Source organism: Mastigoproctus giganteus, chromosome 9 (assembly GCF_048544385.1).
Source record: "Mastigoproctus giganteus isolate SK-2022 chromosome 9, ASM4854438v1, whole genome shotgun sequence".
Classification (NCBI taxonomy): Eukaryota; Metazoa; Arthropoda; class Arachnida; order Uropygi; family Thelyphonidae; genus Mastigoproctus; species Mastigoproctus giganteus.
In genome coordinates, this window is record NC_143583.1 from 228,439,173 (window position 1) to 228,466,737 (window position 27,565).

The following is a 27,565-nucleotide window of genomic DNA, read 5'->3' on the forward strand; positions in this document are numbered from 1 at the left end:
ATGTAGAACAGATATCATCTTTTAAGGGAACAAAGGTGATATTGTTTTTCATGTTGGCACTAATGATATTAAGAGTGGGAAATATGAGGATTAAATTTCAAAGTTTCTGCAATTCTGCCAGGCATGATAGGAGGGAGTATATGATGAGGGCCTTGTTAGTCAGTTCGGCCCTGAAGAGATTGTGCAAGGCTAATGGGGTAGAATTTTACTCAGCGTTGTCTGTGCTTGTTAACAGGAGAGATTGTTTCTACAGGGATGGGATACACTTAAATAGAAAGGATGCAAGTATATTTGCTGATGCTATCGAGGCACTGTTAGGTGTGTCGCAAAACTGCTAACTTGGAGGCATTTGCAGACTAATGGATTAACAGTAGCCCAAGGCAAAGGTGAAAGTGATTCTTGCACTGCTTCTATTGGAATGAGCAGCAGCCTGGAAAGCGAAGTACTGGGGATTTCAAGGGACTCATCGTGGAACAAGTAAATACATGGGTTGCATTAGGGGTAACTAAGAGTAAGACCAGGTGCATGTATACTCACATGTACATCGATGCTAGGAGTATAGTAAATAAATTTGATGAATTTGAGGTGCTGATTAAGACACCTGTTGGTATACTGTTGGTATACCAGAGATATGGTGTCACACAGACATAAGGAATCCAGAATTGGAATTTGGGTATTGCAATGTGTACAGACAGGATAGAAGAGGAGTAGGAGTGATGCTGTTAGTTAAGAAACACAAAATCTAAGGAAGTGCATCCAATTAACATTGGTGGACAATGCAATGTTGAGTCATTTTTGTATGGCATAAGCACTGGGAAAACGAAGTTGAGAGTAGGATTGTGTTATAGGCCTAATGACTCTGATGAGTACATTGCATACTGTACAGAGAAATACAGTGGGCCAGTAAATCAGATTGTCTTATAATAGGAAATTTTGACTTTCCAGATATAGACTGGAACTTGTGGGTTGGTCACTCACATGCACTAGCAAGACTTTTGTGGATTTATTGGAGGATTGTTTTCTAGAGCAACATGTTCGAGGGGTAACCAAAGGGAGTAATACCCTTGATCTGATTATCAGCAGTGATGATGCATGCATTAGGAATTTGCAGATAAAGGAACCACTAGGTGGCAGTGAACACAGTGTACTGATGTGGGATTTGCTTAAAGTTTTTGCTTAAAGAGGATTGTTTTCTAGAGCAACATGTTCGAGGGGTAACCAAAGGGAGTAATACCCTTGATCTGATTATCAGCAGTGATGATGCATGCATTAGGAATTTGCAGATAAAGGAACCACTAGGTGGCAGTGAACACAGTGTACTGATGTGGGATTTGCTTAAAGTTGTAACTACCATCAGGAGTAAAGGGAAGGGTTTTTGCTTTTGTAAAGGTGACTACAGTGGTCTCAGAGGTTTTTTAAATTCTATAGAGTGGGACCAACTGATGATGTTACCAACAGCAAATTCTAAATGGGAAGCATTCAAGAAATTAATCTTGATGCTACTAGGCTTTTCATACCAACTAAGAAATACTGTTCAAGGCCTAGGCCTAAATGGATGAACTAATGAGACTCGTGGCAGAGAAGAAAAATGCCTATGGTAGATATAAGATAGTCTGTAATCAAGTCACAAAAGACATTAGGCAAACAAAGGCAGATTGTGAGAAATCTTTGGCAAAGGATGCAAAGAAAAACAGTGAAGACTTCTTTACTTATATAAACTCTAAAAGGAAGGGGATGAATCAAATTGGTCGACTTTACGTTGACGGTTCAATTGTTGATGAAACTGCTGAGGCTGACAAACTGAATGAGTATTTTGCATCTAGAATCACACAAGAAGTCTGTAGGGAAGTGGAGGCCAAAAGCTTATGAAACTCTGGCAGGGAACTAAATAATTTTGCAATAACTGAGAGCAAAGTGGAGGAGAAATTGAATGTAAGAAGGCACCTTAAGTAAGAAGTTTCAAAAAAAGAAAGAAAAAAAAATTCAAATTTAACAACTAGTTCAAAGAACTTGTGATAATATTGATGAAGAGAGAAGAAAAATGACGACAACGAAGGTATTAAACCTTCTAAACATGAAATGTTGACATTTGATGAAAAGAAGTCAGAAAATTGTCAATTAGGTTACAGTTAAATGAAAGAGATACATTCTTGGATTTTGGGAATACCTAATTGATAAGACTGTTTCGAAAGAATTGAAACATTTGATGAAAGCTCTGAGTACGATACCAGTTTCTTTGAGTGAATATGAACGAGAATTTTTACAAATGAATCTGATCGTCAGCCCAACCAGAGCTTCTTTTATGGTGACAAAAACAATTTCTTCACTCCTATTTCTTAAAATTGTAGACCCACTGCCGACACGCTTCGATCCAGCAAATATGTCGATTTGTAGCTGCTTCGGAAACATCATTCAGCACCAGACACAAACAAGAAAATAAGTCGGCATTGCAGAGCCGGATTTCCCATTAGTCACTGTGCCTAGGACATACGAAAGAAGGGAAAAAAAAGGTAAAAAAAAAAAGGAAGGAAAAGGTTTTCAGCCTAAAAATAATGCAACTATAAAACTTCAACATTATACTTGAAATTAAAAGAAATAAAATCTACGATATCATCAATATCTAGATTACTCGTAACATTTCTTAAGATTACAAAAGTTTCTTGCTTCGGCTTCTCGTAGCAAAATCTTTAATAATATCCTCGAAGTCCATATGATGAGTAATATCGTTCTATATACATAGAAGTGGCAACGACAATAAGCAATTTTGGCTCGTAATACACAGTTCTTGATCTGCTTAAGTTTTGAAAATGAGTGCTCTCCTTCAGCATTCGATCCAATTATGGATAGATAAATTCTTAAAGCAATGTGTACATGTAATCAGTTTATCTTTTATTTGTGCCTTTATTAATTCTGCCACAGACGTTTTGTCCAGGTATAGTGCCGAAAACAATAGGAATTCATCAACAAAGTCTACATCTAAGTTGGACGAGTAGATGTTGATTAATGCTGTGGCTTTGGATTGAATTTCTCCTTTTGACATAGATTTATCTTTAAGAAAACTGAAGGTATTGTGCAATATATGGTATGGAGCTTGTTGTTATTTGATTTTTAGGAGCATTAGCAACTAAGGCCATATTGCTCCGGGATATGCGGTGGTCATTTCGTGACCTTTCCGCATCCTTCGTATTTGGTGGTGACGGGCTCGAACCCCGGTCTAATCAAGAAGCGTGTGCTACGCACTGCTGCTCCTTCCCACCTGGCTACAGAGGCGCCTATGGTATGGAGCACGCCATTGTCATTTTTGTGACTAGTACATCTACAATATGATAAAAAAAATTGAATTTGAAATGTATCTTTTGCACTTAGTTCTGCTAGTACGAATTCCTCTGGTGTTTCATCAAAATGTCTCTTCCTTTTCTGCTTGGAAAGATTCGTTCCAAATTCTGTAATCAGAATTTGGAACGAATTCTTTTGCAGTTTTTTCAAAATAATTTTTCTTTGTCTCGAACATCAATCAAATAATCCAGAAGAGCATCATATAATTTAACAATTACGCATAACTCAATTCCAGGTTCTTGAATTGCTTTTTTCATTCTGTCTATGTTTTTCAGATCTTCCCAAATGACAGTCATTAATGTTATTTCTAACCTGTTCAGTTTATTTATTAAAGCTTTTGCTTCACGAACCACTGCTAGTTTTTGTTTTTCGCATTCTGAAATATCAATGAGTGATGCACGAATTTTATAGTAATTTTTTTTTCATTATCTCGCCGCATTGTAACGTGATGATCATCTTGTGCCAAACAGCTTTCTGCGGATGTGGTCCCTACTAAATTAAGACTGTGTGGAGCACATTGTTGACTTCCTTGAATCTGTCTTGGACTCCAGAATACATCCCACTCATATTAGTAGCCTTGTCATATGACTGATTTGCTACATCTATTCCATGTTTATCAAGAACAGCTGATCTGTGTGGCTTATATCAGGAGTTGAATCTATGCTGATGCTGTAATATTTGTTTCTTTAATTTCAGATGTGATGTGTGCCAACACTTTTGACTCTAATGAATCTTCATATGTGGTTGAAGACAGGTACGAAACATTTCCACTTCCTGGATTTCCGTAATTTCTTATATGCTCTTTTAGGAAAGGATTAAACTCAGACAGAAGATCAGTACACCCGAGGAAGATTGCCATTGTTAGGATTATTGTGTTCCTCATTATCACCATGAAAAGCTATACCTCTTTCTGCCAAGAATTTTTTTACTACTACAACTACTCTTCTTAAAACTTCAGTCCAATATTTAGTTGCATTTTCCTTCTCGATTTTCAATTTTGTGTCAATCCAAGTAGACTTTTGGAACTGCAACATATTAGATATAGAAGTGAAATACTCCTTTGATTTTTCATGCATTGTGATTCTTGCATGTACATTTTTCCAGTTGTCGAATCCAGTTTGAAATTGATTACATATCTCGTTAAGTTTGTCTTTAAATAACATACACACATAACAATAAACTTTTCCAGTAGATTCTGAGAATATTAGCCAGTCTCTTTGAACGACCTTGCCATTTTCCATTTTCTTATAAAACAATTCTTTTCTCGCATATCTTACTCTTTCGCCAAATTTTTAGATGTTGATTTCAAATTGCGCTCTAAATTCTGAGATGGCATATTTTGTGCAATGTGTTGAATGAGATTGGCATTTATTTTCTATTTAGCTGGATCAGTACTGAAATCCGATAGTGAAACAGTAACAGATGTTTTTTGGATACTTATGTCATTCACAGGCTCTGATTCATCCTTATTTGCAATTACATCAGTTGTCGATGTCAACACTGTGGAATCTACCTGGTCTGATTCTAATTCTATAACAACTTGACCTTTATTTGTGGCCCTGGGTGCCAAGCGTTATTGTGATCGAGCGATTTACAGAGCATCTTCTCAGTGTGATAGATCTTGTTAATTTTCGAAAGTTTTCTTACGTTTAAGGTAATTTACCATTAACTTATTCTTACGATTTGTAAGTAAGTTTAAGAAAGGAAAACCACCTTTCTTTTTCTTTTCCTTAAAACTAACAAACTAACTTACACCGCTTGGTCACTCTAGCGGCACTGCTCCAGCCTCCCCGTGGCGGGGCCTGTAACCTTGGCAGAAAAGGTTCTCTGCCAAGGGCTAAAAGGAGCTAACATGGATCTCGAAGTCCGTAATCCATCTGTTGAGCCTCATGCCTCAACTTATTCAAGGACAGACCAAACTGACTTTGACACTTCCCATCCCAAGAGACAAAGAACAGAAGGATCCAAAAAGGAAACACCACTGTTTCTTATTATACATTCTCAAACAAGTCAACAAGTAGGTGCACTTTCTCCATTTCTTATCCAGAAATGTCTCGAGAATGCTGCTGGACCACCTAAAATGGTGAAAAGACTCCGCTCTGGAGATCTCCTTATAGAGACAATGAATAGCATGCACTCTGAAGCCCTGCAAAGAATTTCAAAATTCGCGAATATTCCTGTCACAGTAACTCCACATTCCACCTTAAATTCATCCAAAGGAGTGCTGTCTGAATGGGACTTAATAAATGTTACCGAAGAGGAATTAGTCCAAGAGCTACAAGACCAAAAAGTTGTACAGGCAAAGCGAATTAAAATCAAGAAAGACGGTGAATTAGTTCCCACTTGCAGTGTTATACTGACCTTTTCTACACCAATCCTTCCAGCTACAGTTAAGGCTGGATATCTGAACTGCCATATTCGACCTTATATCCCCAATCCTCTCAGGTGCTTCAAGTGCCAAAAATTTGGCCATGCTCAAACAGTGTGTAGAGGGGTTTCAGTGTGCCCCAACTGTGGATCTAAGGAACACCCACAAACAGACTGCCCAGCACAAACATCACTATGTCCAAACTGTAAAGGAAACCATCCAGCTTACTCAAAAATCTGTGAAACCTGGAAAACTGGAAAGAAGATACAAAAGTACAAAATAGAAAACAAAGTGACTTACCAAGAAGCAAGGAAACAAGTTTTACTCTCAGTACCGAAACTCACATATGCAGCCGCAACACAAAAACACAAATCGGAAGGAACTCAAACTGAAGTGTCCATACCACCAGCTACATCCATTTCCGACTGGGCACGAGCTGTCCTAGCGAGTCCACTGGAGTCCCCTAAAGAACATGTAAAAGACCAAGCAAATAATACCCCAGTCACCGTACCACCAACTATTACTCCATCACACTCAGATACTGAGAGTCTGAGAAATATTAAACCTCAAAAGATTCTAACCACAGATATGGAAATCGATAACAAAACTCATAACGATGAAACATTTTTAGAAATACATGCTGAAGAAGACATGGATACTGCACAACCCACTTTCCCGAGAAAAGATAAAATAATATTGGAACGCCATAAACAGATTGGATCTAAAAAAGTCAGAAACACCTACTTCAAAAACTAAATAATGGATCAGTTGATTCAATGGAATTGTAGAGGCCTCCGTAGCAACATAGATGATATTCACGATTTCATAAATGAGCATCATCCATTAGGCATCTGTCTACAAGAAACGAATCTTTCTCCGCAAGTGACACTTTCAGTTAAAAACTATATTCAGTTAAAAACTATATACAATATTCAGGCATGACAGGATCTCTCCACACGGTGGTGTAGCTATACTGATCGATAGTAAAATCCCTTCCAGACGTATACCCCTACAAACCACTTTAGAAGTTGTTGCAGTACGCCTTGCTCTTGGTAAAACACTTACACTTGTATCAATATATATCTCACCAAATCAGAACGGCTCGATAACTGAACTAAATGACCTTATCCTACAACTACCCTCTCCTTTCTGCATGTTGGGCGATTTTAATGCGCATCACCAGTTATGGGGATCTTTGCAGACAAACAATCGGGGACGCACGATAGAGGCTTTTCTTGTAAAGAATAATCTCACTCTGCTTAACACAGGCTCCCACACCTATGTCCATTTTCCAACAGGCTCAACCTCTGCTTTAGACCTGTCGATATGCTTACCCACATTATTTCCAGACTTCGATTGGAGAGTCTCAGAGAACCCATTAAATAGTGATCATTTTCCTATAATCTGTAAGCTCTGCACAAGAACAAACTTACCAGTAAGCAGTCGATCTAAATGGAAATTCTCAAAAGCTGACTGGAATAAATATGCATCTAGTATTACACTAGAGGATGATATTATCCAACATCACTCCATAGATAACGCTGTTAAACATATCACAGAACAAATGTTGACAGCTGCTGCTACTACCATTCCTCAAACTTCAAATAAAGGATCCAAACACAAAAACTATTGGTGGAATTCAGCATGTAACACTGCTAAGAGAGAGAAGAACAAGGCATGGAATCAGTTTCGAAAGAATCCAACCACTGCTAATCTCATTATATACAAGAAACTAAAAGCCCATGCCCACTACACCCGGGAAAATCTAAAAAGGAATCTTGAATTCGTTTTGCTTCATCTGTCACTAAAGACACAAGTGCAGGACTAATCTGGCGGAAAATAAGATGTCTTACTGGTAAGTTTCCATCAATTCCTTCCCCAATCATCATCTATAAAGGACAGGAGATAACCCTTCCAGAGGATATTGCAAACATCCTCACGGAATCTTTTGCTCACCATTCTGCCTCAACCGCATATGATCCAACTTTCCTAAAAGCCAAAATAATAACTGAAAAATATAAAATAAATTTTGGAACAAAGTCAGCCCTCTCTTATAATAAACCACTAACCATGTATGAATTAGAAGAATCCTTAAAAAATTCAGCCAATAGTGCACCTGGTCCAGACGGCATATACTACCTAATGTTAAAGAATCTAAATGAGGGCACTCGTTACTCTCTCCTAAAACTTTTTAACCGAATATTTGTTGCAAATTATTTTCCCATTTCCTGGAGACATTCTGTTGTTCTACCCATTCCAAAACCAGGAAAGGACCAATCAGATCCGCATAATTATAGACCAATCTCACTTACTAGCTGTCTGGGTAAGACTCTGGAAAAAATGGTACACAGTCGCCTCACCTGGTATCTTGAAACTCAAACTACTATGAACAACGATCAGTTTGGATTTCGTAAAAACAGGTCTACCCTAGATCTTATGATTAAGGCTGAGGCAAATGTGCGAAATGCATTCATAAAGAACGAACATTTGGTCATTGTGAGCTTATATATAGAGAAAGCTTTTGAAACCACGTGGCATCATGGCATCCTTCGTGACTTACATGCCCTAGGACTAAGGGGACATTTACCATCATTAATTCAGAGCTTTCTCGAATATCGAACCTTTCAGGTTCGTTTTCAAAGTTCACTCTCGAAAATCTGCATACAGGAGGAAGGAGTCCCACAAGGGTCAGTCCTCAGTGCCACACTCTTCGCAGTTAGAATACACACTAACAACAGCCATCCCGAATTCAGTAGAAACTTATCTTTATGCTGACGATCTCACTATATCCAGTCACTCGCAAAATATGTTCTCCATTGAAAGGAAACTCCAACTGTCTATAAACAAAACGCAATCATGGATGTTACAAAATGGCTACTGACTATCTCCTCAGAAAACGTTTGCTATACACTTCTGCAAGAAACGAAAACTGCACGCTGATCCTGAATTGCACCTGGGAAATCACGCTATTCCAGTCAATGACAATATTATATTCCTAGGTTTAATATTGGACAAGAAATTAAACTTCCTGAAACACATACAGCATGTACGAACTATTTGTTTGAAAAAAATGAATATCCTTAGAGTTCTTTCTGCAATATCATGGGGAGCTGACCGATACTCCCTTCTTCACTTATATAAAACCATAATCCGATCCAGACTAGACTATGGTGCACCTGTATATGACTCAGCTAGAAAGTCAGCATTACAGTCCCTAAATAACATTCAACATAATGCACTTAGAATAGCTTTAGGTGCCTTCCGAACATCTCCAGTGCATAGTCTATATATTGACGCACATGAACCTCCATTATCCTTAAGGAGACAGATGCTGCTGCTTACGTACGCTGCAAAACTTCGGAGTGCCCTCACATCCTATCTGTCCTTACCTCTTTAATCCGTCTTTCATAAATTTCTACAGGAATAAACCAAATGAAAATAAACCTGCTGGAATCAGATTGAAGTATGTTGCTCAGTATTGGAGTGTCCCACTCGACAATATCCACCAGGATACCGGAGAAATAGAGCCTCCTTGGTCTACTTTTAAAACTTTTTTGTGATGACTTTTTTCGAAAATGGGGAAAACAGGCGCTGGACAATGAAAATATACAGCAGCTACATTTAGCTCATGCATCAGCAAACAAACACTGTATGCAAATATATACTGATGGATCCAAATCTGACACAGATGTGGGCACTGCAGTAGTTCTTCCCACTTGTGAAATCTCTCAAAAACTTTTCCCAAGTTGCAGTATTTACACCGCTGAACTTCATGCAATAAAAATGGCTCGAAGATGTCAAAAACAGGTCTAACGAAGAGATAATAATCTATACCGATTCCTTTATTCTATACCGATATACTTAATCTTATACCGATTCCGATACCTCCAGCAATGAGAGCACAACAATACAAATGGCCCTCAGTCCCCAGCAGCTTTCACTCTCCCTCTTACGGCAGCGAGAGGATCAGAGTGGAAGCAGAGGGTGCTAAGAATCTCTGGGTACGACCAGGCTGCCATGCACGGAAATTGAACTTGGCCTGTTATAACGTACGATTACTCATCGGTGAAGACAGGATATTAGAGCTGGAAAAGGAATTAGAAAATGTGAATTGGAATATCATCGGTTTGGCTGAAACAAGAAGAAGAAATGAATCACTTATAAGTTTATCAAGTGGAAATCTGCTGTACACCAATGGAAACAGTGAAAGGAGTGAAGGTGGAGTTGGGTTTCTGGTCCATAAAGATTTTAAAAACAACATTTTGGAATTCAAAAGTACATCACCAAGGGTGTCAAGACTAATACTCAAGATTTCTAAGAGGTACAAGCTAAAGATTATAATGATTTATGCATCAACATCGAGCCATGATGATGAAGAGGTTGAAGAAATGAACACTGAAATTGAGTCTTCTAGATGAGCAGAAAACCCACTACACTATTATTATGGGGGACTTCAATGCTAAGGTTGGAAAAAGGCAAAACAGCGCAGAAAGAGGAACTATAGGAAATTTTGGAATTGGTGAAAGAAATAAAAGAGGTGAAAGACTTGTGGAATTTGCAGAATCTCAAGGAATGTCAGAATTGAACACTTTTTTCAAGAAAAGGGTGAACAGAAAGTGGACATGGAAGAGTCCAAATGGATTAACAACTAATGAAATCGACTTCATCCTCACTAACAGAAGATATATTGTGAATGATGTTACCGTCCTGAATAAGGTAAATGTTGGAAGTGATCACAGAATGGTAAGATGTACACTTGATATAGGTGTAGGAAAGGAAAGGAAAAAACTGACTCGAGTAAATAATGCGAAGGTCTTTGAGATAACAGAAGACGAAAAGAGCAGTATGTACTGGAACTTAAGAACAAGTTTGAGCTTTTGCAGACTGCTCAGTACCAAGATATTGACGAGGAATATTACAACTTTCTGAAAGTGATTTTAACGCCCAAGAAACCTATAAGGAAAAAGAAATCCAAATAAGAAAATATTAGTCAAGAAACACTTGTTATGATGAACCAATGGCGACAAATGAAAGCAAGATAAACACTGACAAGGAGAAAATGAGTATACTGAGTTATGCAAAGCCATTAGAAAGAGGCTCAGAGAGGACATAAGAATATTTAACACAAGAAAAGTAGAAAAAGCATTAAGGGAAAACAAAGGATTTAAATCAGCAGCCATGAGCAGTAATACAGAAAGACAAATGATACTGAAACTGAAGAATAGCGATGGTGTACTTATAAACAGCAGAGAAGGCATAATTCAAATAGCAGAAGACTACTATAGAGAATTATACAAGGAGCGAGGGAATGATACCAGCAGTGGGGAAGATGGATTGCAAAGTAGCAACACATACGACATACCCGATATTCTTCCTGATGAGGTAGAACATGCATTGAAGAAAATGAAGAATCGGAAAGCCCCGGGGGGAAGATGAAGTTACTGTAGAGTTGTTAAAATTTAGAGGAAGAGACATAACACAAAAACTGGCAAGGCTCTTCACAAAGTGCATTAGAAAAGGTGTGATGCCTAAGCAGTGGAATAATGCAATCATAGTTTTGCTGCATAAGAAAGGAGATAAATCAGAAATTGGAAATTATAGACCAATTAGCTTGTTATCCCATATCTACAAGTTGTTCACAAGGGTCATTACTAACAGATTAGAAAGAATACTTGATGAGAATCAACCGAAAGAGCAAGCTGGCTTTAGGACAGGATTCTCAACTATGGATCACCTTCACGTAATATCACAGCTAATGGAGAAAGCAAATGAATATAAAACACCATTATGCCTGGCATTTGTGGATTATGAAAAGGCATTGACTCCATACAGCATAAGGCAATGTTTGGGGCACTGGAAAGACAAGGCATAGATACTCCATATATTATGATTTTGAAGAAAATATATGAGAGTGCTACATCCTTTATTAGACTAGACAAAGACAGTAGCAAATTTAAAATCGAGAAAGGAGTTCGACAAGGAGACACAATATCTCCGAAGCTGTTTACTGCTACCCTTGAGGAAGCTTTCAGAAGATTAGACTGGTCGCAGAAAGGAGTCAATGTGAACGGAGAGTACCTAAACCATTTACGATTTGCAGATGACATTGTGGTCATAAGCCACGATCCCAAAGAATTAGAGGAAAATGTTAATCAGTTATGCACAGTTAGTAAGGATTTTGGACTAAAGATGAATATGGCTAAAACAAAAGTAATGATGAACAAGTATGCCACGGAAAGGGAAATAATGATTGAAGGAGCAGTAATTGAAAAGGTGGAGTCATATACTTATCTGGGACAAGTTATTAGCTGTAATAATGATAAATGGCTGGAAGTCAAGAGAAGAATAAATTTTGGATGGATAGCATTCGGGAAGTCACATACTGAAGAGCAATATCCCAGTTTGTCTGAAACATAAAATAATGAATCAATGTATACTCCCCACCATGACTTATGGAAGTGAAACTTGGGCACTCACCAAAAGAATGGAAGAGAAGCTAAGAACTACACAGCGAAGAATGGAACGAATTATATTGGGAATCAGACTGTTAGATAAGAAGAGAAACACATGGATTAGGCAGCAAACTCAAGTAAAGGACATTCTTATCAAAACTAAAGAACTAAAATGGTCTTGGGCAGGACACATAGCTAGAAGACATGATGACAGATGGACTAAGAAAATAACAGAATGGTACCCAAGAGGAGCTAGAAGAAAACCTGGAAGACAAAGGCGGAGATGGATAGATGAAATTCATGAGTTTTTGAGTAGTAAATGGATGGCCAGTGCTCAAAACAGAAGGAACTGGAAAGTTGCTGGAGATGCCTTCATCCTGCAGTGGATTGAAAATGGCTGATGATGATGATGACCGATTCCTTGAGTGCAGTAACCTCTTTACAACATAAATGTCCGAACTCTCACCCTATCCTGAAAGAAATCAGAACAGAGTTAATTAATCTCACAGAGCATAACACAGACGTAAGATTCTGCTGAATTCCCGGGCATGCTGGAATCCAGGGAAATGAAAAAGCAGATCAAGCAGCAAAAAATCTAATCAGTCTTCACTGATTAGATTCTAATCAAGTCTTCACTTGCCTCGATTCCTTATATGGACTGTAAACGCATCATAAAACAGTTATGTATTCACCAATGGACATCAGTATGGCAGCAACAGACCCATAACAAACTTTTCCAAATAAAGCAAAAGCCAATACTGGAAATCTAGTTCGTGATTAAACAGACGAGAAGAGGTTGTCCTTGCAAGGACACGCATTGGCCATTCCCATCTGACCCACCTCCATTTGTTGACAGGGGATGAACCTCCTCACTGTCGTCATTGTTCCGCCCTACTTACAGTGAAACACATTCTCCTCAAGTGTCCCTACAATCAAGCTGCTCGACTAACAAATTTTAAATCAGTTTTAACTCAAAACAGTTCATTAGAAATGAACCATATTCTCAGTGATGACGCAAATTTATCCGATTTATTTAATTTTTTAAAATAAATTCATTTATATGAACTTATCTGACATATGACTGGAAAAAAAAAAAAAAAAAAAAAAAATATATATATATATATATATATCATTTGCAGAATTACTGTGACAGGCACAATTTGGCCTTAGTTGTCCTTGTGCCAATAAATTTCCATTAAACCAACCAACCTTTATTTGTTTCTTTGTCGGTAGGTTTAGAGGTTGGCCTACGAATGCCATCACCGAAATCTTCAGGTTGAGAAAGTGTAGGCTTTTGCAGGAGTGGTTTGGAACATTTATATATTTCAGCATTGAATTTTTCATTTTACCCAAAGCTTTCTCTTTTCATAACCAGATTCATATTTTTGCATATATCCATCAGATTAAATCACGTCAAACACAATTATTTTGGGATCAGAATATGAAAAATTGAAAATACAGCTCACCAGTCTTCTTTTAAAATTTACACTATATTTTTTAAAATGTCACACCACAAATTTATTCCACTATTTACTACCGCTCTCTTTATGTATAACTCCCAGGGCTCACATCTGATGAGTATAGGCTTGGCACACCCAGGGTCCTGAGCTGGATATCAACATTCTTCTCTTTTTTAGTGATTCCCTTCTACTTCTGACACACTCTCTCTCTCTCTCTCTCTCTCTCTCTCTCTCTCTCTCTCTCTCTCTCTCTCTCTCTCTCTCTCTCTCTCTCTCTCTTGGGGAAACTCAGAATTTTTTTTTTGACTGGTGCATCATATTGGCTATTAATAATAATAATAATAACTCACGTGTACATATTTATGAGTGCAACTATTTTTAACAGGAGAATGCATGTTTAACTCTATGAAACTAGTCAGTTTAACAAGATAAGCATGAGACAACAGTCATGCACACTCAAACGTGCATGCACTGCTGTTCTGATCAACTGCTCATTCTTGCATTATATCAAAAGATGTAATTCACAGTCAGTGTGTTAATACAGTATAATTTATTATAAGAAACATTTTACCTTTTCTCTTTTCCCACTTTTCAGAATAAAAGTGCCTAGGGCCTACAAACATTAAAATCTGGCCTTGCGGCATAGTGTGTCAGATGAGAACTTAATAAAAATTTGGAATATTCTACAAAAACTTTATTATGAAATTATTTTACTTATTACTTATTTTTCTCACACATTACTTGTTTTTTTCCACACATTACTTATTTTTTTATATACTTAAATAATAATTTTATGCTTAATAAACTTTGTTAATATACTTAATTTGTTGTTCTTATTCCAAACATTACTACTAAAGTAACAATATCAGGAAAAAAAATTTTAGAGTACTTTACATATCCTTTTAATTTTCAGTTTTTTCTGATAGCAAAGAATGAGTACCGGCTCCTAATTTTTTTTTACAAAAAAAAAGCACTATATATATTGTGCTTTTTATTTATTATTTATTTTTTTATTGTTTTGGTGGCAAGTTTAATATTTTAGCTCTTATAATATTGAGTTGATCTTGGTAGGGAAAAAAATTTAGAAATTATTAATAAAAAGGCAAGTAAAATATATTACATTACAAGCATCAAAATTCACTTATAAGACAGCATACATTTTTATATTTCTAATGCAATACAAAATAAACAAAAGCCTTTTCAAAGATTAAAAAAAAAAAAACAAAATAAAACTTGGATATGGTAGATACAGTGCCTTCCTAAATGGAATGCCACCACTGTTCCCTATGATCAGTATATTGATTTACAAATGTAGTAGTTTTATAATACTAAACATTTTTAAATATGATAAAGTTATTCTGTCAATTTATAACTATTATTTTAGAAATTAGTCAAGCTGTGAGTAGCCAGGTACGCATCCAAGGTATCTTATCAATGTGGCGTGGTTGGGGGCCAACTATCTTAAGAGATGTACCATTTTCATGTAAGTCCCAACTGTTTTTTTTTTTATTTGAATAGAATTTAAGGGGGAAATTTATTATAATTGAAAATTTTCTTTAATTTTTAAATTTTGTATTTATAGTTTTTACAGCTGCTCTTTACATTTTAACTGCATTTTGTATCTCTCACATCTATATCAGCTTCTCAGACCATTCTACAGAACCTTGTTTCCAGGAACATATCTAAATGGTTTTGCAGAAAAATTATACTAATGACAGACCAGTCAAATCCTTCTTTCCCCATTGTGCACATGTATTAATTTTTGACACTTTCCTTTTTGCCCCATTACAAATCAGCGTAACTTTTGGATGAATTTCATGGTAACATTCTTATTTATCTTTTGTACAAGCCGTTATGTATATTGACTCCCATTAACTTGTTTTAGCTTAATTTGCCACCAATTGCATGGCACCTGACAAGTGACCTAAGAAAATCATTGTACATTAATCATTAACTAACAAGAAAGATCCCAATAGCAGACAATTTTATAATTTCATATGCAGATTTTAAACCTATAATTAGAAACTGTTGTAAAAATGAATGGTAGGCAACTTGGGGAAAACCAACTTTCAGAAACTATGACAAGAAATTATCTTAGCCAGATTGTGAATTTGGACATGTGCACACTTAGAGCAGAACCACCTCAGTGTTGAAACGGCGATGTCTCTCAATCAGTTAACATTTACCCTTAGAATGCCATGTTTGACAGGGAATGTAGATCCTACTCTCCTCATCTGTGTAATACACAAGAAACAACTACATTTCAGAAAACATTAGTAGATAGGAAAGACATATCAAACGTTTTCTCATGCTTAAAAGTAATAAATCAGCTGGTTTATTGCTAAACAGCAAATTAGCTGTAATACTCTTCACTAACAGAACTAAAGACAGCAAAAAAACCCACCCTGGATATTGGTGCGCAGAAGCTGATGCATGATTAAAATCAAAAGTAAACCAAAACCCAAAACAGTGGTGGCTGATGTAATCACAAATGGAAGCAATGTGGTGCTGCTACAGCTGCAGTTTGGATAGACTGCAGAAATGGATTGAAAGAGGCTGACGGTATTTGATGAGTAATAGATAGAAATTGGCTTAGGGGCATAGTTGCCATATTGTGACACATCACCTAACCTAGAACCACAGTATAAAACAACAGGTGTGATTTCTAGATCTGGTGTTACTAGGACTCTATTCACAGTGACTTCTTGGACGTGGACTTCAGGTGAAACGCATTCGATGGCTCTGTATACTATCAACATTGCTGTTTTGGACAAAATTGGAGACAAACGAACGTTCTGCCTTTTCTGTCTGATTTTATCTATTGGACACATCTGATCTGCTTTTGACACTGAAGCAAGCATGTACAATTAAACTACAGCTATGATTTTATGTAAGTACATGGCTCTGAGGTTAGGACTTGTAAAATTTGTTGTTGTTTGTTATTTGGTTTTTAGGAGCATTAGCAACTAAGGCCATATTGCTCCGGGAATATGCGGTGCATTAGGAGCATTAGCAACTAAGGCCATATTGCTCCGGGAATATGCGGTGCATTAGGAGCATTAGCAACTAAGGCCATATTGCTCCGGGAATATGTGGTGGTCATTCCCTGACCTTTCCACACCCTCTGTATTTGGTGGTGATGGGCTCAAACCCCGGTCTAATCAAGAAGCCGTGTGCTACACACTGCTGCTCCTTCCCACCTGGCTACGGAGGTGCCCCTTCAGTTTGGGAGAAAACATTAAATGTAAGATGCTGTGTTGGTTGATGTTGTTGTGTTTGCCAGAGTTGGGCCTTGGCAACAACTAAATGTTTATATTGTAAATAGTGTATACAGTAATACCCTGAAGTTACGCGATAGGTGGGTCCGACGAAAATCGCTTAAGTTGAATTCGCGTAAGTTAGGGTAAAACTTTGCATATAAATACATATAAATTTTGTTTAATTGGGACCAAGGACTAACAAAAACACTAGTTTAGAAGAAAAATATTTAATAAAATTGCAGTTCTTTATACATATTAATACCAAGTATGTATTAAAAAATAAATGAGTTACGTAAAAAAGTTATGCCGATGGCGTCATAAAATCTAACAAATTCATCTGACAACACAGCGCCTTTTTTTCACGCAGAATTTCTTTGTAGTAAGCTAATAATTTTTTTATTCCTTGCTTTGTAGCTATAACGCGTTCTTCATTGGAGTCTATGTTTTCTAAAATTTTTAAGCCCTTTTCAATTGAGCCGAGACCTTCTGTCAAGCTTGCAATTGTCATGTGCTTTTCTGATGGAACTGGGTCTGAAGTGTCTGATACTTCAGTGACGTTTTGTCACGCATCTCTGAGCTCATTCATTGTCAGCTCCTGACTATGTGAATCCAACAGCTTGTTGACATCATCACAATTGACTTCCAAATCTAATTGCCTGGCAAGATTAACAACTTCTATCACATGAGCGATATGATTAGTTTCTGGCATTGTTTTCATCTCGTTTTTGAAAAAAAATGGACAAAGTTTCTTCCAGACACCATTCAATGGTTTTTTGTGAATTTGATCCCAAGATTCTTCAATGATTCTTAAGGCACCTAAAACATTGAATTGTTTCCAAAAGTCTTTATCAGATATCTCACTATTTTGTCTCATAGCTTCATTCAGACGTGCAAACGAATGCCTCGTGTAGTAAGCCTTGAATATTTTGATGACTCCCTGGTCCATCGGTTGAAGCAAGCTGATTGTGTTTGGAGGCAAAAACACAGCTTTCACACATGGGTCGAAATTAATTAGGGTGGCAGGAGGGTGACCCGGGTGCATTGTCAATAAGAAGCATCACTTTAAATGGAATCTCTTTAGACTTGCAATAACGTTCGACTTCGGGTATGAAGTGGTGACCAAATCAGTCCTCAAAAACGGAAGCTGTCACCCAATGATTTGACTTCCAAATCACTGGTAAGCTAATTTTAGATATACACCAAACGAAAAAATCAAGAACCGCGTAACTCTGAGTTTGCGTAAGTCGGGGTATTACCGTATAATGTAATGTTAAAAGCTATACTCATTTTGGTGCTACTCTAGGACTTGTTTTGGACTCTGCGCTATTATGAGTAAACTTAATTAAGTAGTTATAAATTGGCATCATTAAGTATATCTCATATTGTGAATATGAGTTGCCATGATATTGCACTACCTCGAATAAGTAACACTTGACCATAGGAGAAGGTTACTTATTTTCAGCCGATACCATCACCCATACGGCACCGTTTCGGAGCTTATTGGCTCCTTGTCAGTGGGTGGGCAGGTACCCTGGTGTTGCAATGATGACAACCCAGTTGCAAAGTATAAATCCACAATATGAGAGATATGAGAGATGCCTGATGGTGTGGAGTAATTTGGATTGCGATATAGTTTAGAGCTAAAGCCTTAGGTTACGTAAAGAGTTTAACTAATGTACAAGTTAGTGCAATTGCATCATTTCAGTACATAGGCAACTACTTAAGTAGTTATAAATTAATATAATTAAATATATCTCATATTGCAAATTCCTTCATAACGAGTTGCCACACCATCAGGCATCTCTCATATTGTGGATTTATACTTCATAGCTGGGTTGTCATCATTGCAACACCGGGGTACCTACCTACCCACTGACGAGGAGCCAATAAGCTTCGAAACGGTGCCATATGGGTGATGGCATCAGCTGAAAATAAGTAACAATAGCCTTCTCCTATGGTCAAGTGTTACTTATTCAAGGTAGTGCAATATCATGGCAAAAAATGATGCCAATTTATAACTACAGGAACTCCCCAACTTTACATAAGATTTTACTGGCCAGTGCAAACTTAAAAAAATCGTGGAAACGTATTTTGCATCCTGTAGGAATAAATGGAGGTATTTATGAAAATATTGTTATGTAAACCCAATAACACTTTTTTTTTTTTTTTTTTTTTGTAATTCATTCCAAGGCTTGGAAGTTGAAAATTTTGCTATATTACTAAGCTATTTATCTCTCTAAAAGGTCATATTTATAACGGAAATTGCACTACACTTTCACCATTATCATATGTTCCTGTTATAAGAATCAATTTTGAACACTTTTGTGATATTTTTCTAAAGCACATTTCTGGAGTTCATGACCATAAAACAATAAAAACAATTTGTACTTTCTGGTTTATTAGGCTTTTCTGTTAGTGCATCTAATTATAAACGGGGTAGTAAACTCTATCTTATTGCATTTGCGATAATACCGATAACTGCAATTGTGTGCGTTTTTACGCTATTATGGTGAAATGTTTCCCCTTCACTGAAATCTTCAGTCATATAAAAAATGAATTTTCAGAAACTTCTCTTCATTCCTATTTATGTATTACAATGATGAAGGGAAAGCGACCAACGAAAAGTGCTGGTGGTAGTGCCAGAAAACGAAAATTTAGAAATGAAGATGAAAATGATTAAGAAGTACGAAGCAGGACAAAGTTTTATCTATTGCAAGGGAATTGGGTCTCGCTGCTTCAACAGTGAATGCTATTTTAAAGGACATTGCACATATAAAAGAACATGTCAAGGCACTTAGATCAATAGTGATCACAAAACTATGTTCGGGTGCTATATCAAAGATGGAACAACTGTTATAGAGATTTTATAAAATCTCGTGCAACTGCATAGCATGAGATTTTATAAAAGAGCTGCAGTACACAGTGCACAACCAATTGTAATTTGGTGTAGATAGTTCCCATTATCTGAAGCTATTTCTGTGTGGTTTGGACCACATAGAAATGGGGGCGGGGGGCAACTGCATAGCATGAGATTTTATAAAAGAGCTGCAGTACACAGTGCACAACCAATTGTAATTTGGTGTAGATAGTTCCCATTATCTGAAGCTATTTCTATGTGGTTTGGACCACTGGTCATCATTCCTGGAATAATGAATGCTATGCAGTACATTGACATTCAGGACAATTCCACTCTTCTTATACTGTGGCAGCAGAATGGGGATGACTCTTTTCTATTCCAGAATGACATTGCACCATATTATACTTTGAAGACTAAATGCACAAGGCATAATATGTTATGGGTGAAATTAACTATATAATATCTGTATAAATACACCATAGTTTACCCATAAATTTAACTACATAAGTAGTGTAGCAGCATCATTTGATTTTATCTCATAATGTGACTACCTTCACAACAAGATACCAGGTATTGCACTACTTTGAATAAAGAAAGCTTCTCTAGTAGAGGAGACTACTGTTATTTATTCTCATGCTTCTCTAGTAGAGGATAGAATTCCCTCTGCTAGAGAAGCATTATTTATTCAAAGTAGTGCAATACCTGGTATCTTGTTGTGAAGGTAGCCACAATATGAGATAAAATCAAACGGTGCCATTACACTATTTATGTAGTTAAATTTATGGGGAAACTTTTTTTATCGGTGTAAATACACACCGATATTATATACCATATTATACTGCACAACTTGCAGAAGACATTGATATGCAAAGCTTCTTTGGCCTCTCCAGAGCCTAGCCTTTAATCCTACTGAATACTCAGTAAATTGGAATGTAAGCTTAGGACCAGTATCAAACAGTATTTTAATCTCAAATTTTTTAAATTAACGTTCTCAGTTTTTAAGTGTTTTTTTTTTTTTTTTTCATTTGAAACATGTTTGTTTATTAATATTGTATATAGTGCATTATTTTATATTTTTTGTTAATTGTTTTCTATTTCTTAATAGCAATCTACTGGGCCAGTTATGAATCACTGAAGGAATATTTTTTTCAGCAGCAACAGCCAACTTTCTGGATCAGTTTTCTCTGTGGTGCAGCTTCTGGAACAGTAATTATTTTACCTTTTTTATTACTAATTTTATCATTATACATTATAGACAGCTTTCATTGAATTAATCTAGTAGTGATGGATCCCCTGATTGCAGCAAACATTGTCAGGGGGAGCTTGACAAGCCCACCAATTTCCTTTTTTATTTCTGAAAAACTTTTTCATTTTTTACAATTCTGCTTGGAATACTTATTCAATGTAGTTTTTTAATGAAAAATTTAAAATGTGTTTTTTACACTTATTTTTAACATAGCAAATTTTATTTTGAGAGTAAAAAAAAAATATACAAGGGAAATTATGAAATGTTCATAGCCTGAGTATGAAGGGTTTATTTGAGGAGTCTGGAAAATGAAATATTTTAGGCATTACGTGATAAAGTTAGATATACACAATTTTAATGACATTTTGTTCATCCCTATAGAGGATTTAGGCAGATTTAGATCTAATGTGTTAATCAACACATACACATTTGTGATCATATCACTTAAGAATTTGAGGTATAAGGTTAGGTGGCATATTTCCATTTTCAGGATGTTCCACTTCCATAAGTTAGGTTATGCATAGGGACTTAGAAGGGAACAGCTATTCTGTGTGTTATCAGACACTCAGTGTAAAACACTGATATGGATCCAATATCTTTCTATTACAGAAGATTTAGGAGAAATCCAGTTGGCCTGCCTCCCTAAAATCCACTCATGCACACCTTTTCGATAGTAAGCCCTGTTACGTCACTTAGGTGGCAACGAATGTGTAGAGTGGTTCTCTTCAAGACGCCTGGTCAGCGTGAAGAGGAAAAGACCAAACCCTCCAGCATATGACAGCACGACGAAACAAATGGCCCTCAGTCCCCAGCGGCTTTCACTCCCCCTCTTATGGCAGCGAGAGGATCAGAGTGGAAGCAGAGGGTGCTAAGAATCTCTGGGTACGACCAAGCTGCCATGCGCGGAAACTGAACTTGGCCTGATACAACGTAAGATCGCTCATCAGTGAAGACAGGATATCAGAGTGGAAAAGGAACTAGAAAATGTGAATTGGGATATCATCGGTTTGGCTGAAACAAGAAGAAGAAATGAATCACTTATAAGTTTATCAAATGGAAATCTGCTGTACACCAATGGAAACAGTGAAAGGAGCGAAGGTAGAGTTGGGTTTCTGGTCCATAAAGATATAAAAAACAACATTTTGGAATGCAAAAGTACATCACCAAGGTTGATGTAAAAGACTAATACTGAAGATTTCTAAGAAGTACAAGCTAAAGGTTATAATGATTTATGCACCAACATCGAGCCATGATGATGAAGAGGTTGAAGAAATGTACACCGAAATTGAGAGTCTTCTAGATGTGCAGAAAACCCACTACACTATTATTATGGGGGACTTCAATGCTAAGGTTAGAAAAAGACAAAACAGTGCAGAAAGGCGAACTATAGGAAATTTTGGAATTGGTGAAAGAAATGAGAGCGGTGAAAGACGTGGAATTTGCAGAATCTCAAGGATTGTCAGTAATGAACACTTTTTTTCAAGAAAAGGGTGAACAGAAAGTGGACATGGAAGAGTCCAGATGGATTAACAACTGATGAAATCGACTTCATCCTCACTAACAGAAGATATACTGTGATGATGTTACCGTCCTGAATAAGGTAAATGTTGGAAGTGATCACAGATTGGTAAGATGCACACTTGATATAGGTGTAGGAAAGGAAAGGAAAAAACTGACTCGAGTAAATAATGCGAAGGTCTTTGAGATAACAGAAGACGAAAAGAGCAGTATGTACTGGAACTTAAGAACAAGTTTGAGCTTTTGCAGACTGCTCAGTACCAAGATATTGACGAGGAATATTACAACTTTCTGAAAGTGATTTTAACGCCCAAGAAACCTATAAGGAAAAAGAAATCCAAATAAGAAAATATTAGTCAAGAAACACTTGTTATGATGAACCAATGGCGACAAATGAAAGCAAGATAAACACTGACAAGGAGAAAATGAGTATACTGAGTTATGCAAAGCCGTTAGAAAGAGGCTCAGAGAGGACATAAGAACATTTAACACAAGAAAAGTAGAACAAGCATTAAGGGAAAACAAAGGATTTAAATCAGCAGCCATGAGCAGTAATACAGAAAGACAAATGATACTGAAACTGAAGAATAGCGATGGTGTTCTTATAAATAGCAGAAGACTACTATAGAGAATTATACAAGGAGCGAGGGAATGATGCCAGCAGTGGAGAAGATGGATTGCAAATTAGCAACACATACAACATACCCGATATTCTTCCTGATGAGGTAGAACAGGCATTGACGAAAATGAAGAATCAGAAAGCCACGTGGGAAGATGAAGTTACTGTAGAGTTGTTAACGTTGGGAGGAAGAGACATAACACAAAAACTGGCAAGGCTCTTCACAAAATGCATTAGAAAAGGTATGACGCCTAAGCAGTGGAATAATGCAATCACAGTTTTGCTGCATAAGAAAGGAGATAAATCAGAAATTGGAAACTATAGACCAATTAGCTTGTTATCTCACATCTACAAGTTGTTCACAAGGGTCATTACTAACAGATTAGATAGGATACTTGATGAGAATCAGCCAAAAGAGCAAGCTGGCTTTAGGACAGGATTCTCAACTATGGATCACCTTCATGTAATATCACAGCTAATGGAGAAAGCAAATGAATATAAAACACCATTATGCCTGGCATTTGTGGATTATGAAAAGGCATTTGACTCCATACAGCATAAGGGAATGGTTCGGGCACTGGAAAGACAAGGCATAGATACCCCATATATTATGATTTTGAAGAAAATATATGAGAACGTTACCTCCTTTATTAGACTAGACAAAGACAGTAGCAAATTTAAAATCGAGAAAGGAGTTTGACAGGGGGAGACAATATCTCCCCCTGTCGAACTGTTTACTGCTGCCCTTGAGGAAGCTTTCAGAAGGTTAGACTGGTCCCAGAAAGGAGTCAATGTGAATGGAGAATACCTAAACCATTTACAATTTGCAGATGACATTGTGGTCATAAGCCACAATCCCAAAGAATTAGAGGAAACTCTTAAATCAGATATGCACAGATAGTAAGGATTTTGGACTAAAGATGAATATGGCTAAAACAAAAGTAATGATGAACAAGTATGCCACGGAAAGGGAAATAATGATTGAAGGAGCAGTAATTGAAAAGGTGGAGTCATATATTTATCTGCGACAAGTTATTAGCTGTAATAATGATAAATGGCTGGAAGTCAAGAGAAGAATAAATTTTGGATGGATAGCATTCAGGAAATATAGTCATATACTGAAGAGCAATATCCCAGTTTGTCTGTCACATAAAATAATGAACCTATGTATACTCTCCACCATGACTTATGGAAGTGAAACTTGGGCACTCACCAAAAGAATGGAAGAGAAGTTGAGAACTACACAACAGTGAATGGAACGAATTATATTGGGAATCAGACTGTTAGATAAGAAGAGAAACACATGGATTAGGCAGCAAACTCAAGTAAAGGACATTCTTATCAAAACTAAAGAACTAAAATGGTCTTGGGCAGAACACATCTCGAAGGCATGATGACAGATGGACTAAGAAAATAACAGAATGGTACCCAAGAGGAGCTATAAGAAAACCTGGAAGACAACGGCGGAGATGGATAGGTGAAATTCATCAGTACGTGGGTAGTAAATGGATGGCCATTGCACAAAACAGAAGGGACTGGAAAGTTGCTGAAGAGGCCTTCATTGTGCATTGGATTGAAAATGGCTGATGATGATGAGGTTATGCACAAAAACATGAGTGAACCATGCATATGCTTCTGTTGCTCCTAATATCTAATAGCTAAATCTTGGTTCCGAACACACCAGGAAACTCATACAGACAGGACTGTCCCACTGACATGTGGTAGCAGCAGCTGTAATTCCCTTATAGGTAGTATGAGTAAGATTTCTCCCAATAAAATCAGTACGCATTCTGCAGAACTATATGCTTTAAAAATGCAAATTAATGCATTTTTATGGTTCATCTCTTTCAACAGGAAATTTCCACTGTAATCAATCATTGTTCCCAAGAGTTGTCACAGATCTTTTTTCCAGGTATGACATCTAGAGCTACTACCTAGGAGTCTAAAATGCTAATAGAACTGATATTCAGTTCCCACTTGTGAATCATATGGACAGAATTTTGGCAAAATCTGGTCATTCTGTGACAAGCAAATGCTCTGCTCTGCTTGCAGAATAGTGGGACTGTTAGTAATTATGAGTATACTCCCATGTACAGGGCCAGCAACACAGTATTTATATATTGGAGATGACTACCCCGGTCTGAATCAATGTAAGTAGGGGGTCGAGGTGTCCCATTACACATTGCACAAAGGAATGTCCAGCCATCAGCTCACATGGTACAGCATCACCAATTTGCTTTTTAGAGGAACGAAGTGTGAAACCCATGTTTAGTCTGGAGACTAAACAATGGTTTCACACTTTAATCCAGCAATCTCCCCCATCTCTTCTGTCATCTATTATCAGTCACATCTTTTGAGGTTGTGATGGGTATCATGGTGCCGACCGGGCTAGCCAGGTGGGTAAAGTGCCTGCCCGGCAACCCAAAGGTATTTGGTATGTTGAGGGTCTAGAGGCTCCTGGGATTAGTCCCATCTCTGCGGTGTTCTCTGTATCGAGTGACAATACCCTGTCAGGGCAGAGATTTAAAGTGTGTGGATCGTGTATAGTGTAATCTGTTGTGCCCATTGGCCATCGGGCCCCTGATGGGACCCGGCGTTGCTCATACCGCGCCATGTGGAGGCTAGCCAGGTGTTACCAGTAAGGAATCAGCACTCTGGCAGGTCCTGCCACCTACTTTCCTCAGATTTCAGTGGCTAGGACCTATTTAAAAAAAAAAAAAAAAAAAGACATTGCTTTCATTGCTGTTGGTGCTTTTGTTTGGTCATAGAGAGTTGACTTAAGAGCGAGTAGGGATCGTACCCTGGATGAGTTTTATTTTTGGCCAAAAAGGGTCGGGCAAGCAATTTTGGTGTAGTTACCCAATCTGTGCCACACCCAAATCTGTCTTCCTTCACAGCACACAGCTGTGAAGGTAGACAGATTTGGGTGGGAAGAAGGAAGGCTGGAGGGCAGAAAAAGAAGAAAGGGACAGATAGAGAAGGTGGCCCCCAAATGTTCAGTGGGCATGCCCATGCCACACCAGAGGGAAAGTGGGAGAGGAGGGCACAGGGTTGCCCCCCCGCCGGGAAAAGGAGATAAAGCAGGCCCAGAAAGGTGTCGGACCTGGGTAGCCATTTGGCTAGTTGGCAGCAAGGCTGCAATCTAAGTCGTTCACTTTGACTCTCCAGGTGGTGGACTTAGTCTCGGCAGAGGCTGGGATGTGTCACCTGCACATGACAGGCCAGCTACATCTAGATCCCAGTGTTTGGTCGCGTCCACTTAGGACTCAGTTGCTCTAGGTTGTCTCCACCACTTGTGTTCGAGTCCTGTAGTCACCCAGCTGGTCGTCAATGGCCAGTTGTGTTCTTTGTGTCCATCGGTGGTTCAAAGTCTGAAGTTTGTTTCAGGGTGGTGGAAGTGCTCTTTGCCTCGTGAAGAGATTTTGAGTGAAAAGCATGAAAGCCTTATAGTTTTCTTCTTCCTGCAGCACTGTGTCCTCTTGATTTCTAAGGATGGAGCGTAGTTTGGTAAACAGCAGGTCACAGAGGTCTTCATATATATTACATTCGTAGAGCAGGTGCTCCCAAGTTTCTTCTTGTCCGCATCTACAGTGTGCTATGTCCGAGATTCCAAAATTGTGTAGCTTCTTCCTGAAGGAGCCATGCCCTGTCAGTAGGTAAGTGGTATGAAGTCCAGGAGAGTACCATGTCGGAGAAACCCAAAGGTAAGTGAAGTGTAAAGTGTGTTTAGGGTTAAATGGCACCGGGGGTTCCCCCATCTCCGCATAGTTTACATTTTGGGTGAACCAGTTGACTGGAAAAGCCAGAAATTTAAAAGTGTATGGATTTTGTATATGTGTGATGCCTTGTACCATTGTTCATCTGGTCATTTAGCCGCTGGGCCCCTACTGAGGCCAAACGTTGCCCTACTTACGCCCCGTGGAGGCAGACCAGGAACCCAGTTTCACTGGGTTCCTGGTCTGCCTCTTAATTTGCCACTTAATTAATTTCCTTAATTTGCCTCTTAATGTGCTGCTTAATTTCCTGAGATTTTGGCGGCTAGGACCTAAAGAAAAAAAAAAAAAAGAGAGAAAAGAAAGAAACGCTTCGACATAGGGGTAGAATCGCTTAGTTTTGCCAGGCCAAATTACGGGTGTAAGGTAATTTAGACATGTTAAGTTTTTGGTGTGTAGGTCTTTCGCTAGAGTATAGGTATAGAGGGGGGGGGACAGAAGGCTGGGGCAGAAAGACAGAAATGTGGAGCCAATAGAGTAGGTAGCCCCAGTTTTCAGTGGGGCATACCCCTGCCCCACCAAAGTAAAAGATATAGGGTGGAGAGGAGGGGAGGACAAAATCGTTCCCCCCCCAAGGAAGTAGGCACCAAGTAGCTGCCAATAGCCATATGGTAGTCTCTTCAGATCGCCATATGGCTATTGGCAGCTACTGTTGCATTTCTTTTTCAAAGTTTCT

At 37.9% G+C, this 27,565-nt stretch overlaps 1 protein-coding gene across 1 annotated transcript in view; it reads left to right on the top strand.

Moving 5' to 3' along the window:
- Positions 1-27,565, top strand: part of LOC150081159 (mitochondrial glutathione transporter SLC25A40-like) — a 117,446-nt gene that overhangs the window by 49,694 nt on the left and 40,187 nt on the right. The window contains exons 6-7 of the mRNA XM_090381149.1: positions 15,001-15,099; positions 20,839-20,939. Of these exons, the coding sequence (XP_090237275.1) occupies positions 15,001-15,099; positions 20,839-20,939 (200 nt within the window). The remainder of the gene's footprint in view (positions 1-15,000; positions 15,100-20,838; positions 20,940-27,565) is intronic.